Source organism: Ovis canadensis, chromosome 1, assembly GCF_042477335.2.
Source record: "Ovis canadensis isolate MfBH-ARS-UI-01 breed Bighorn chromosome 1, ARS-UI_OviCan_v2, whole genome shotgun sequence".
NCBI classification, from domain to species: Eukaryota; Metazoa; Chordata; class Mammalia; order Artiodactyla; family Bovidae; genus Ovis; species Ovis canadensis.
The window spans coordinates 181,416,144-181,428,795 of NC_091245.1; the positions used below are offsets into that span (position 1 = coordinate 181,416,144).

Genomic DNA, 12,652 nt, shown 5'->3' on the forward strand with positions numbered 1-12,652 from the left:
TGTGAAGCATCCAACTTCTTTGAAGTTTTCCTCCACTTGCTATCTTGATGTATTTGGGGTGACATATGCTTTGGAAGGATAGTGAATGTATTGTTTAATACAATAAAGGACATAAAAGATTCTCAGAGAAATGAGCATAACAGAACAAAATTAAACTTAACAGGGGTTCAAAGAGCCAACGGTAAGAGGACAAACTGTGGAAGACATGGCTCTAATATATTGTCTGAGCCATAAGTAAGCTCAGTAAGTGTCAGAGTAACCTCAGATAGTTGAAAAAAAAAAAGTGGTCTTACTCCTGATAATACCACTTCCTAAGGTCCGTCTAGTCAAGGCTATGGTTTTTCCTGTGGTCATGTATGGAGGTGAGAGTTGGACTGTGAAGAAGGCTGAGCACCGAAGAATTGATGCTTCTGAACTGTGGTGTTAGAGAAGACTCTTGAGAGTCCCTTGGGCTGCAAGGAGATCCAACCAGTCCATTCTGAAGGAGATCAGCCCTGGAATGTCTTTGGAAGGAATGATGCTGAAGCTGAAACTCCAGTACTTTGGCCACCTCATGCCAAGAGTTGAGTCATTGGAAAAGACTCTGATGCTTGGAGGGATTCGGGGCAGGAGGAGAAGGGGACAACCGAGGATGAGATGGCTGGATGGCATCACCGACTCGATGGACGTGAGTCTGAGTGAACTCCGGGAGTTGGTGATGGACAGGGAGGCTTGGCGTGCTGCAGTTCATGGCGTCACAAATAGACACAACTGAGCGACTGAACTGAACTGAAAGAATGTCCTGAGAATACTACCTTAAGAATATTTTCTTATGAAAGGCCCCAGAAGAAACACATACTGAGGGGACCACAAAGTAAACCAGAAGACTACAGGTTGGCCAGCAACAGCAGGGCAACTACACATGGGGGACGGAAGAAGAGGTGTGACTACAGCCAGAAAGACCAAGACGCAGAAGCAATGTCCCAGATTAGTCCTGTGGGCAGGGCGGTGTCCACGGGTGAGGACAAGCAAGTTCATTAGTATAGTGGGTAATGGGTGGGCAGCATCCATTGGCAAACCCCATCAGCTCACCTGTGTATTCCTAATTGGTAAAATCAGTATAAATGAATAAATAAATGTTTGGCCTTATTGTCCCTAGAAAGTGACCCATTTATAATAGGCATTTTGGAAGGACATTGGAGTCCACTGTTAATATTGTGCTAATTCATTTTCCAAAGCTACTATTTCAACAACAGAATCAAAATAACAAAAGGTCCCCTCAGAAAGTGGCAAGATATTAATGAATGTTGACTAGAATTTACATAGACAGTTGGATCATAAAGAAGGCTGAGCACCAAAGAATCGATGCTTTCGAACTGTGGTGTTGGAGAAGACTCTTGAGAGTCCCTTGGATTGCAAGGAGATCAAACCAGTCAGTCCTAAAGAAAATCAACCCTGAATATTCACTGGAAGGACTGATGCTGAAGCTATACTACTTTGGCCCCCTGATGCAAAGAGCCGACTCATTGGAAAACACCCTGATACTGGGGAAAAGATTGAAGGCCAAAGGAGAAGAGGGTGGCAGAGGATGAGATGGTTAGACAGCATCACCTTCTCAATGGACATGAGTTTGAGCAAACTCCAGGCAATAGTGGAGGACAGAGGAGCCTAGCATGCTACAGTCCAAGAGGGTGACAAAGAGTCAGACATGAATTAGCAACTATAAATCTACCACAAGAGAAGCATTACTTAAAATGAGTTGGCCCTTCTTCAAGTGACCTTTGTGAGAAATAAAAATCTGATAAAACCCATAGGGTCACCTACAAGACTTTGATGCAGGTGCTACTGTTCAAGTTTAGAGAAAACTTACCCTAACACATCCATCTGACCCAATGGTGATGACTTCGCCCTCGTCCAGCATTATCTGGTTAATGGGACCCTGGTGACAAGGCTTGCCTGCAGCTCGACTCAGCTCCACTTTGATGTGACCTCCTTCCCAAAGCAGCATGTTGCCCCATTCTGACCCTGAAAGCACCTGGCAGGTGTGAGGAAAGGACAGAATGTACTTGAGACAGAAAAACATATATATTTGCCTCAAATAGCTAATGAGAAATGTTTAAAGATTTGTTCCTGGTTATGAAAATAAAATTTTCAATTTTTAAAACAAGAAAATACAGCAAAGAAAATTCACTACCCCAGAAACAACCACTTATCACAATATGTAGTTTTATATAATGATGTCAGGCAGTATGTTGGTGGTTAAATTTTCAAACACATCTGCAGATTTCTTTGTACATCTCTTAAGGACATAACCCAGGAGTGGAACTACTGGGTCAAAATTTAGAGATATGTTTAAAGTTCTTGATAGATGAGAGTGATAATAATCAAATGTTATAAAAGATGTTTGATAAATTGTGAGGCCATTACTGCAAATTATAGCAGAACAATATCCAATTTCAAACAAGGATAATTATCTGGAACCACCTCACATTAATGTGTTTAATCCAGCACATCCCAAAATATGTAGCACCAAACACCAACTCTTAAGATAACTGAACTACTATTACATAGTAAGGAATACTGATTGAATATTGACTCCACGCCAAGCACTGCTTGAGCACTTAATACACATTATTCTTTAATCCTAAAAACCATATGAACTAGGTACATTTATTGAGGATACCATGTGCAGTTGTACAGGTTGGGCACAGTTTTTCTCACTGGCACAAAGAAACCATAGGGCCAATGGAATTCCTATTATTATCCCCCATCCTACAAAGTAAAAAGAAAACGGAAGCATATTAATTACCTTGCCCCAAATTACCCAGGAGTCAGGGTTCTAAACCAGGCACTCAATTAACACTGCCTCAGTAGACATATGCTAGGATAAACAAAGTCAAACAAGTTTCTTTTCTCTAGAATCCCTTGGAAGCTTTAATACAGAAGTGTTCACTGGGAATCACTGTAAGAAGTTTTTAGGTACAAAGGAATTCGACCAGGAAAGTCTTATTATCAGAGAGCTTCTGTGTAAAAGAATACTGCATGAAATGTCCTTTGGGGAACTCTGATCTAATTCTTGCGTGCCTGCTCGAGGACTCAGCAGCCCCATGGCCCTCTCACTGAGAGTCACTTAGGACCTTACTCAGTCTTTGTTTATTTCTCCAGCCTGCCTATTATCTATTCTATCTGTCGAGCCTCAGGCCACTTGTCTTTCTTTAGACTTGCTTTTTTTCCGTCCAGTAACTAAAGCCACCCAAAGTCACTAAAGTCTATATCACTCATTCCTTTCTGAAATGTCACTCATGTCTAGCTTTCCGTTTCCATTTGTCCTGAGAAGAGTCCAGACTCTCATCATCTCTTCTTGGATAAAAGCAGCATCTTCCTCTGAGCTCATCTCCATGACTCCATTTTCCTAACTTGCTTGGCATTTTGTGGCCAAGCTTATAAATAACTTTTTCCGCTTGTATCTCTGCTCTTCCAATGCTTAATAGTTCCACCTGACTGTTCAAGTCCTTGTACATTAGGAGCCTGCCATACTTTTCAATCTAATTTCCCACTCTTTCCCAAGATGAGTGCTCCAAACTAATCCTGTAAATATGTAATATTTACTCTTAACTATTTCCTTTTGTGGCTCTCATTTAAAATGACTTCTTTTCTCCCCTACATCTACACCAACTCTACTGAGCCTTTTCAAGATATATCTCAAACCAAGTTTTTAATGATCTTTATCTTAGCCTAATTCTTAGCAGAATTTGAAGCTAGAATGATGTATCATCATCTTATAGGTTTAGATATATAATTAATGATTTGGCCAGCACCCAAGGCTTTTTTATTTCCTCCCATATATCATTATTTCAAATTGATAATTTTCCACTAGGCAATGACTAGACCATTTGGTTTCTCAGAGTAGTATTTGTATATTGGCACTTTCTTATACTTGAGATGATCACAAATACTATATAACCCACGTCTCATGTCTCCTGCATTGGCAGGTGGGTTCTTTACCACTAGAACCACCTGGGAAGCCCACAACTCAACCTACTAGGAAGCCAAATACCATATTAATGGAAATTTTATCCTACAGGCAATATGTCTATAAGTTTTATAAGAAGAAAAGACTAAAATGATAGATTAAAATTGCAACATTGTACTGCTATTTTAAAAATGGATAACCAACAACAGCCTACTTTGTTGGAATTCTGTATAGCGCATGGAATTCTGCTCAATGTTACATGGCAGCCTAGATAGAAGGGTAGTTTGGGGGAGAGTGGATACATGTATATGTATGGCTGAGTTCCTTCGCTGTTCACCTGAAACTATCACAACATGTTAATTAACTATACCCCAATACAAAATTAAAAGCTTTTTTAAAAAAACTTTGCAGTGTTGCAGATATCACTATAAAGTGTCTCAATCTTCCTGAATAATAGTGAATGAGTGAGTGAATGATAGTCACTCAGTTGTGTCTGACACTCTGCAATAATCTGGTAATAAAAACAAAAGCTGTAAGACTGTATAACCTTTGACCCAGTAAATCCTCTTGAAGCATCATGGCGAAGAAGACAGGAGGGAAACACTACAGACATTGCAACTCCATGACATAATTAAAATTAAAAGTGACAAGTATGTCACTGCATTAATATATGAAAATGCCTGCATACTTTCCATGTACATATAATATTTAGTAAAGACAAAACGATATGTACATGTGGACTAGTTTCACAGAATTAAAACTGATAATCTGAAAAGGCAAAATTAAATGCTCATTATATTTACAATTATAGTATCTATTATTGACAATATTGGCAATGCTTTTTAGACTGTATAGCATGCTTTCATGCATGTACATCACTTCATTTCATTAATTTCATTATTGTAGAATAGCCTGTACTCACCTTCCCATCTGGGAGCTCCATGTAACCTTCTATATCAGTAGTGGCTGTTTTGCCAAATCGACCCAGTGAACCCTGAAGTTTGAGGCCAGTGAATGTTAGAGCCATTTGCCAGAACCTGCAAACAATGAGAGATTGAATGTACCCAAAAGAAATCTTACTTTAACTTTAATGTCAACCATTTACATATTTAAAAGTCACATATTAGTTCATTTATCTATTCATTCAGTTCATTTGTTTTAAGCATCAACTACCTGTCAGGCAAAGCTCTAGGCAACATGAATTCAGCATCAAGCAAAATAGTCCAAAAAGAAAAAATTTCCTGCCTTTGTCAATCTTACATTTCAGAGTTGTGTTGTCCTATGCAATAGCCATATGTTTGACTATTTTTATTTAAAGTAATTATATTAAATAAAATTTAAAAATTAGTGTTTTATTCAGACCAACCAGTTTCAAGAATTCAGTAGCTGCACGTGGTCAGTGTCTCTAGACTGACCAGCACAGGACACTCCCACCCTGGAAGAAAGTTCTACTACACAGTACCGCTTCAGAGGATGTAAACATTCTCCAAAAATTCTAATTTACTTGCTGTGTAACTTTGAGTAATTTTTCTTGATCACATTGTATCTTCCTTCTTTTATGTGTAAAATGAGAATATTATTTGCACCAACCTTATGAAATTGTTGAAAAAAAACTCTTAGAAGAGTGTCTAGTACATAAAATCAATAAATATTAAGTTACTAATATCTTGTTTATAACCTAAACAAATGAATAGTCAGAATGAAGAAAATTATGTTGAAAAAAGAATCTGACCTACCAACTGGATGTAAAATAGATAATGGGCAGTATTAACAAGTTAATAATATGAAGCCAAGAGCCTAAACAATCAACATCCTTCTCAGAGGCTGTGGTAGGTCCTTGATCATATGTTTCCATTTCCTCTGCATTTCTTTTTATACCACATCACACATGAAATCCTTTAAAGTTTCTCTTTCTCCAAAGATATAGTACATAGAAAATGTACACTTTAGTAAGCAATAGGAAAATTAAAAATTTTCAACCTATAGTTAGCAGAGAGTTAGCTGAGACGTCTCAAGATTCAAAAATCTGTTCAATTATTCTATATTTTTAAAAGACCAGTTTTAAGTTGGAATAAAAATAATTTAGGATAGATTACTTCTCATAGACACTGGAAGCAAGTTATGGGCAGCTTGAGAGTAGTGCCAGAAGGTTGTTAAATAAAAGACAAAATCACTTCATCCTGAACAAAGAACAGTGTGTGATACAGTGAAAATACCCAGATATCAGAGATCAGGAATAGGCTCTGCTACCATTTAGTATTAAGAGTCAGGTGTCAAGAATACAACTCTCTGTTATGACTCTCATTTCACAAGTGAAGACCGAGTTCAGAGACATCAAAATGACTTGTCCATCATACAGAATCATTTCACCACACTGAATAGTGGATCTGAAAGACAGTATGAACTTGGACACAGCACGCCAGTGTTAGCAAGACATTACACAAACTCTCTTGGGAAGTGAAGCCTATAAGAAGGCGGCAGGCTAAATTCAAAGCCCTTCTTTCATCTGTGCTGTTTTCAGTAATAAAATCTCCATAACTAGCTAGAAAAGCTGCACTATAGTTAGTTTTCAACATAACACATTTAAAAAGTATCATAATGTTAACATCAGCAAAAGTTGTCTGCAGTGCAGCTGATCAAACCTCTTAGAAAAGGTCCTAACAATAAACAACTAGCATCTGTATCATGTGCACAACCTACTTGATGTGGCCTGATCCCGAGGTAGTGAGCTGCTCATCGTCTTCAGGATTGAAAGTAACCTTAAAAACTTCCTGGGAGAAAGCTTTTGTCCTCAGTATAGGCTTCTCTTCTTTCCAGTTCCAGATGGTCAGGGTGTGATCAGGGCTGCCACCGACAGAAGCCAGCAGGGTACCATCGAAGTTAAAGTCCACGTACGCATAGGCCAGATCAGTTCCATCTGAAAGGATGAGGAGATGAATGGGAGTCTAATAACAGAGATAGCACTTCACTTTCAAAACTATATTATTTCAAAAATAAAAAAGCAAGAGAGAACGCCCGTAGTGATGTGCGTTGGTGGAAGAATGTCAAGAATCCCATAAAGAAACAATTTCAAAACCATTCATCACCTCTGGCTGGAGAATGTATTACACAATATGGAGGGAAGGGGTAAGGGTGAAGAAGTCTTAACCACATTTTGCCTGAGAAAGATGCATTGAGAATATATTCTATTTTATGAAGCAGCTCTTCTTGAATCTGTAAGAGAGGGAAGAAACCGGGGCAAAGCCCTGCCCCTGAGAACCGAAAGACCGACAGGAAAATAAAGAGATACTCAGGTCACCACCAGAGAAGGCAATGGCATCCCGCTCCAGGACTCTTGCCTGGAAAATCCCATGGATGGAGGAGCCTGGTGGGCTGCAGTCCATGGGGTCGCTAAGAGTCGGACACAACTGAGCGACTTCACTTGCACTTTTCACCTTCATGCATTGGAGAAGGAAATGGCAACCCACTCCAGTGTTCGTGCCTGGAGAATCCCAGGGATGGGGGAGCCTGGTGGGCTGCCGTCTATGGGGTCGCACAGAGTCGGACACGACTGAAGTGACTTAGCAGCAGCAGCAAGTCACCACAGCAGAGATTTCCAAGCAGAAACAGCCAAAACAGCTTCAGGAACCACTGCCCTCAATAAAACCTGAACTCTGGTTGCAGGAGGCTCAGTGTGGGTAAGTCTGAGAATTAAAAACTCCAGGGGAACCAGCCACAAGGTGGCCCCAACAATGTTGTGAGATTTATCTCCAGGAGCTTGACTAGATTCCTAAACTAAAAATATCCAGAAAAAATCTCCAGAGGCTTCCAGGAGAGGGAAGGAGAAAGGAGCCATTTTGAAATACCCCCAGAGTCCTCTGGTCTTAATAAGGTCTGCCCTCAGGGGAAACTCATTAACTAATTAACCAGAGCCTGAACAGCTGGGGTTTATCAGCAGCCTAACTGCCCTGCAAGAGGAAATATCCAACTCAGCCAACTCTAGCCATCCTCCCCCAACTAAGCTAGGAGAAAATGCTGAGAAATGTTTGTGAAGTTCAGAGTTCAGAGGCATAGGCTCACCAAAAAAATGAGACCTAATCATAGAACTAAAGAATTCTTTCCTTCCCTCGCAACCTACCACCAGGTTACCAAAAGCCTGTTTACCGCAGTTCTTTTTACCCAATACATCATGTCTCGCTATTCAGAAAAAAGGCATACCAAAAAGCAAAAAGCAAAAAAGACAACTTGAAGAGATAAAGCATTCATCACAACCAGATACGGCATAGATCCTGGAATTATCAGATTGGGAATTTAAAACAACTACAATTAATATGCTAAGAGCTCTAATGGATAAAGTAGCCAACATTAAGAGCAGAAGAGCAATGTCAGCAAAGAGATGAAAATCCTAAGAAAGAACCAAAAAGTGGATCATCCTTAATAACCTCAACCCATCAGCTGAAAGCAGGAAGAAGCAGAACTGGGGTTTCCCCTAGGAAGAAGAACTTCTGCCTGAAGACATAGAATCAATTCCCGCCCAAGAATTTCCATGCTGTTTGTGTTCCCTACAAACTTCAGATCTGCCAGCCCCCAATTATATAAGCCAATTCCTCCAAATAAATCTCTCTTCTCTCTCCAATCCGTTCTGTTTCTCTGGCAGACCCTGACTGCTACAGTAACGTGAGGTCATCTTGAGAATTCTGTTCACCTTAAACATGAGATATTTTAAAGATTCTAAGACTCACCTTGAAGGATTCTATAGGGCCTCATTGAAGGATATTCATAAATGATTATCTTTGGGAAAACTCCTTTTTCTGCTACCGTGAAATAAGTTTTATCAGGGTGAACCTATAAAAAACAAAAGGTCACTAAAGTATTAAAAGGGAGATTTTCATATAGTTATATTAATAAGTATTCAGAACCTGTTACTTTATAATTGGTTTATTAGGATCCACTCCAACAGAAAACCCAAAGCTGGATATCTACTAAATACTTGATAGTGGATATAATTTAAACTGAGAACTAGAAGGGTAGGCCCTTAAGTATTACTTTCATTAAGAGTCATGTTTAACTCTACAGTTTTTTAAATTGCCATCTGAAGAGCTAGAACCATGGGTCTCAATCTTTAGCAGACATCAGAATCACAAGAAGGGCTTATTAAAGTGCAGACTGCAAGCTTTAACACTGGAGTGTCTGAGGCAGTAAACTGGGGCTGAGATCTGAGATTGTGTATTTACACTTCCATCATTTTCCCAGGTGATGCTGGTACTGCTGAATCTGGGAACCGCTCTTTGAAAACGATTAAGTCAGACTGTTCACCTTGCATATAAATCAACCTACCTTCTTGAACAGAAAATTCATGTCTCAGAGTAAGCTGTGTCACAATTTTTTAAATTTCACCTAACCAGCAGTACATATCTTAGCATTTCAAATGATAGCCATATACATTGGATGGAGTCATATGTTCATTCCTGTTATTTTTGTTCATTGACACAAATAGTTTATCCAGGGAATATTTACTGTATTTCCTCTGCATCTGACTTAGAAATATTGTATTTTTCACACTTTCAGTAACTTTACATCCATTTCTGCACACCAGGCTCTGCACTAGTTCTGTCTGGTCTGCTCACAACCAGTAGGAAGCACAAAGGAAAGATTAGATGTTCGGATCACGATCCCTCTAGAAACCCTCTTGAGCATCTCATAGGGGCTGCTTGTATGAGCCCCACAGCCCCACAGCTTGTATGAGCACCCACGTCCATTTCTCCTCCTTTCTCTTTCCCAGTGAGGTCTCTCACAGATTAATCTCAACAGATGCCCTTCTCCTGACACCAGTGATGCTGAGAGGACCACTCAGGGATGCCTGTTTTAAGGAGCACAGAGTAGAGAAACAACCAAGGGAAAAGCCATTGCTATTCAGAGGTCAGGTAAGATAGGTAGAAAAGTATTCTTTTGATGTGGCCACTAATAGGGTCATTGGCCACCTTAGTGAGGTGATAGGAAGAAGACAGCAGAAGTTCAGCTTTGAGGGAAAGATCAAAAATCAGGGGGTAGGGCTTCTCTGGTGGCTCAATGGTAAAGAGTCTGCCTGCCCATGCATTAGAAACGAGTTCAACCCCTGATCCGGGAAGATCCCACATGCCACAGAGCAACGAAAGCCACGTGTCACAGCTCTTGAGCCTGTGCTCCAGAGCCAGGGAGCCACAACCACTGACACCCAGGTGCCCGAGAGCCTGTGCCCCGCAGCCAGAGCAGCCACCACAATGAGAAGCCCCCACAGCACACTAGGGAGCCGCCCCTGCTCTCTGCAGCTACAGAAAAGCCCAGGCAGCAACGAAGACTCGGCAGAGCCAAAAATACATCTTTCTAATTATATATTTTAAAACATCAGTAGGTAAAGAGAATGCATGGTTAGAAAGGGGCTTTTTTTTTTTTTTAATCAGGGCCTGAGGCTTTCAGGATCTTAATTCCCCAACGAGGGTAACCAGTGGACCCCCAGTGAAGTCCCAGAGAGGGGCCTTTTAAAATGAGAACAAGGTGATTTAATAGTATTCTTTCATGCTGAGGATGCCCAAGGAAGCAGAGAGTGAAGATACAAGAGAGAAAATGACTAATGGAGACAGACACCTGGGAGGAAGGAAGAGACAGACTTGAAATCACACATCTTTTTGTCGACTATTTGAAATTACTGAGTAGACAATTATACTTCATCTCCTAAATGTTCAACTCTATACTTGCATTTTATCTGGCATTTAGCTCTAATTATTACATGAACTACCACTCATGTTATTCATCTTAGTATTTTTGCAGAATGGCAAAATAGCATTTAATGTAAAAAACTTGCATGACTCTAGGAAAGTCACTCAACCTCTATTAACTGCATTTCCTTATCTGCAAAATGAGATGACAATATTAGTAATATCAATATAAATAGTGTAATATTGCATGAAGCTAATGTCAGTGAACGTAGTGGTTGTAATCACGAATTGAAAATGCCTTAGAATAAAGATTGCTGTGCACCTCATGCAATCCCATGACTCCAAATGAACCCACAATTGGGTTGCTTTTCCTAAATCACCAAAGGCATACCCCAGTGACACCAATTCCGATTCCACTGCTACTTCGCAAGTAGCTCTGTTCTTTGGTTTTCAGATTCAGAAAAATCAACTGGTTTCCAGCTATGTACATCACGATACTGCTTTCCAGAAGTTTCAGGTTGGCCCGCTTTCTGGAGTCATAACCAAAGGAATGTCTGTGGGTAAGTTGCTAAGGAAAAGAAGCAAAGCACAGTAACCATGGGGGGTGGCGGTGAGTAAGCAATGAAATTAATATATTTTTTAAACCCATACCCTTAGTAGCTAAATTTTATACCAAAACAGTTTTTTTAATGTATTACTAATGTAACTAAAGACTCTGATGCTGGGAGGGATTGGGGGCAGGAGGAGAAGGGGACGACAGAGGATGAGATGGCTGGATGGCATCACTGACTCGATGGATGGGAGTCTGAGTGAACTCTGGGAGTTGGTGATGGACAGGGAGGCCTGGCGTGCTGCGATTCGTGGGGTCACAAAGAGTCGGACACAACTGAGCGACTGAACAGAACTGAATGTAAACTTATTTTTAAATTATGTCAAAATTGTCATACTCTAAGTTAATAATTTAATTTTCCTAGGAAAACCCTGAAAGCACATTAATTTTAATTTTGTTTTCAATAAAAAATAAAGTTGAACTTTCAATTTGAGTACTATAGGTTTCCCTCGTAGCTCAGTCAGTAAAGAATCTGCCTGCAATGCAGGAGACCCAGGTTTGATTCCTGGATCAGGAAGATCCCCTAGAAAAGGAAATGGCAACCCACTCCAGTACTCTTGCCTAGAGAAACCTATGGACAGAGGAGCCTGGCAGGCTACAGTCCACAGTGTCACAACAGTCGGACCCGACTTAGTTACTAAATCACCACCAAGGAGCAAAGGCGCTCCCTAAATAATTTCATTTTCCTCTCTCCTGCTAACATTTCCTTTCTGTATCGCTAGTATACACAGGTATATAGATGAATGTGTGTGCATTGATGCTATAGAGTATAACTTCATTAATTCAAAATAGGTTTAAAAAATTGAGCTGTAAACTATTTTCAAATGTACATTGTTACTAGACTCAAGTTCAAATTAATATAATCCAAAATATGACTATAATAATTAAATGAGATCAACCTATTAAAAAATTATCATTTGCAAAGAAATATACTACACAGTGTAACTTAAATAGATTCTTATTTTCCAAGAATTCATTGCTGAACACAAAAGTTGAAGGTACACAAGACAAGTATCTATTTTTTGAGCCCATGGTTTTCTTTTTAATCTGATTTTAGAGGATTCCTCATATTTGTTAGTAAATACTTTCAGAAAAAAAATTATACAGAGATTTTAACAAGAGGATCTGTAGGATGTTAAAAAATGATCAAATTTTAACTAGTGCAATTTGAATTATGAAATATAAATTATAACTAACAACAAGTAACTATACCTATCTCATTGCCTAACAGTTAAATTGAAAAAGAGAGAGAAAACATTTCAGGGGCATTTGTACAAGAAAAAGGAATTTTATAAATTTAAAGACACAAATGCCTAAAATGGAATCTTATGAAGAAATGCAAATGAATATGTGATCTAAGATCTAGATGAAGCTATTCTTGCCTTATGGAGAATACCTGGGGCTGCCTCACAAATA

General features: G+C 39.5%; 1 protein-coding gene across 7 annotated transcripts in view; it reads right to left on the minus strand.

Annotated features, from left to right (window-relative positions):
* The window catches only part of CFAP44 (cilia and flagella associated protein 44), a 124,518-nt gene that overhangs the window by 99,571 nt on the left and 12,295 nt on the right, over positions 1-12,652 (minus strand). For all 7 annotated transcript variants that reach the window (XR_011249206.1, XR_011249199.1, XR_011249208.1 and 4 more), the window contains exons 5-9: positions 11,018-11,180; positions 8,674-8,776; positions 6,653-6,869; positions 4,875-4,989; positions 1,850-2,014 (exon numbers count right to left, since the gene is read on the minus strand). Coding sequence is in view for 2 of the 7 variants with exons in the window: in XM_069553377.1 (XP_069409478.1) it covers positions 1,850-2,014; positions 4,875-4,989; positions 6,653-6,869; positions 8,674-8,776; positions 11,018-11,180 (763 nt within the window). In the remaining 5 variants the exon portion in view is untranslated. The remainder of the gene's footprint in view (positions 1-1,849; positions 2,015-4,874; positions 4,990-6,652; positions 6,870-8,673; positions 8,777-11,017; positions 11,181-12,652) is intronic.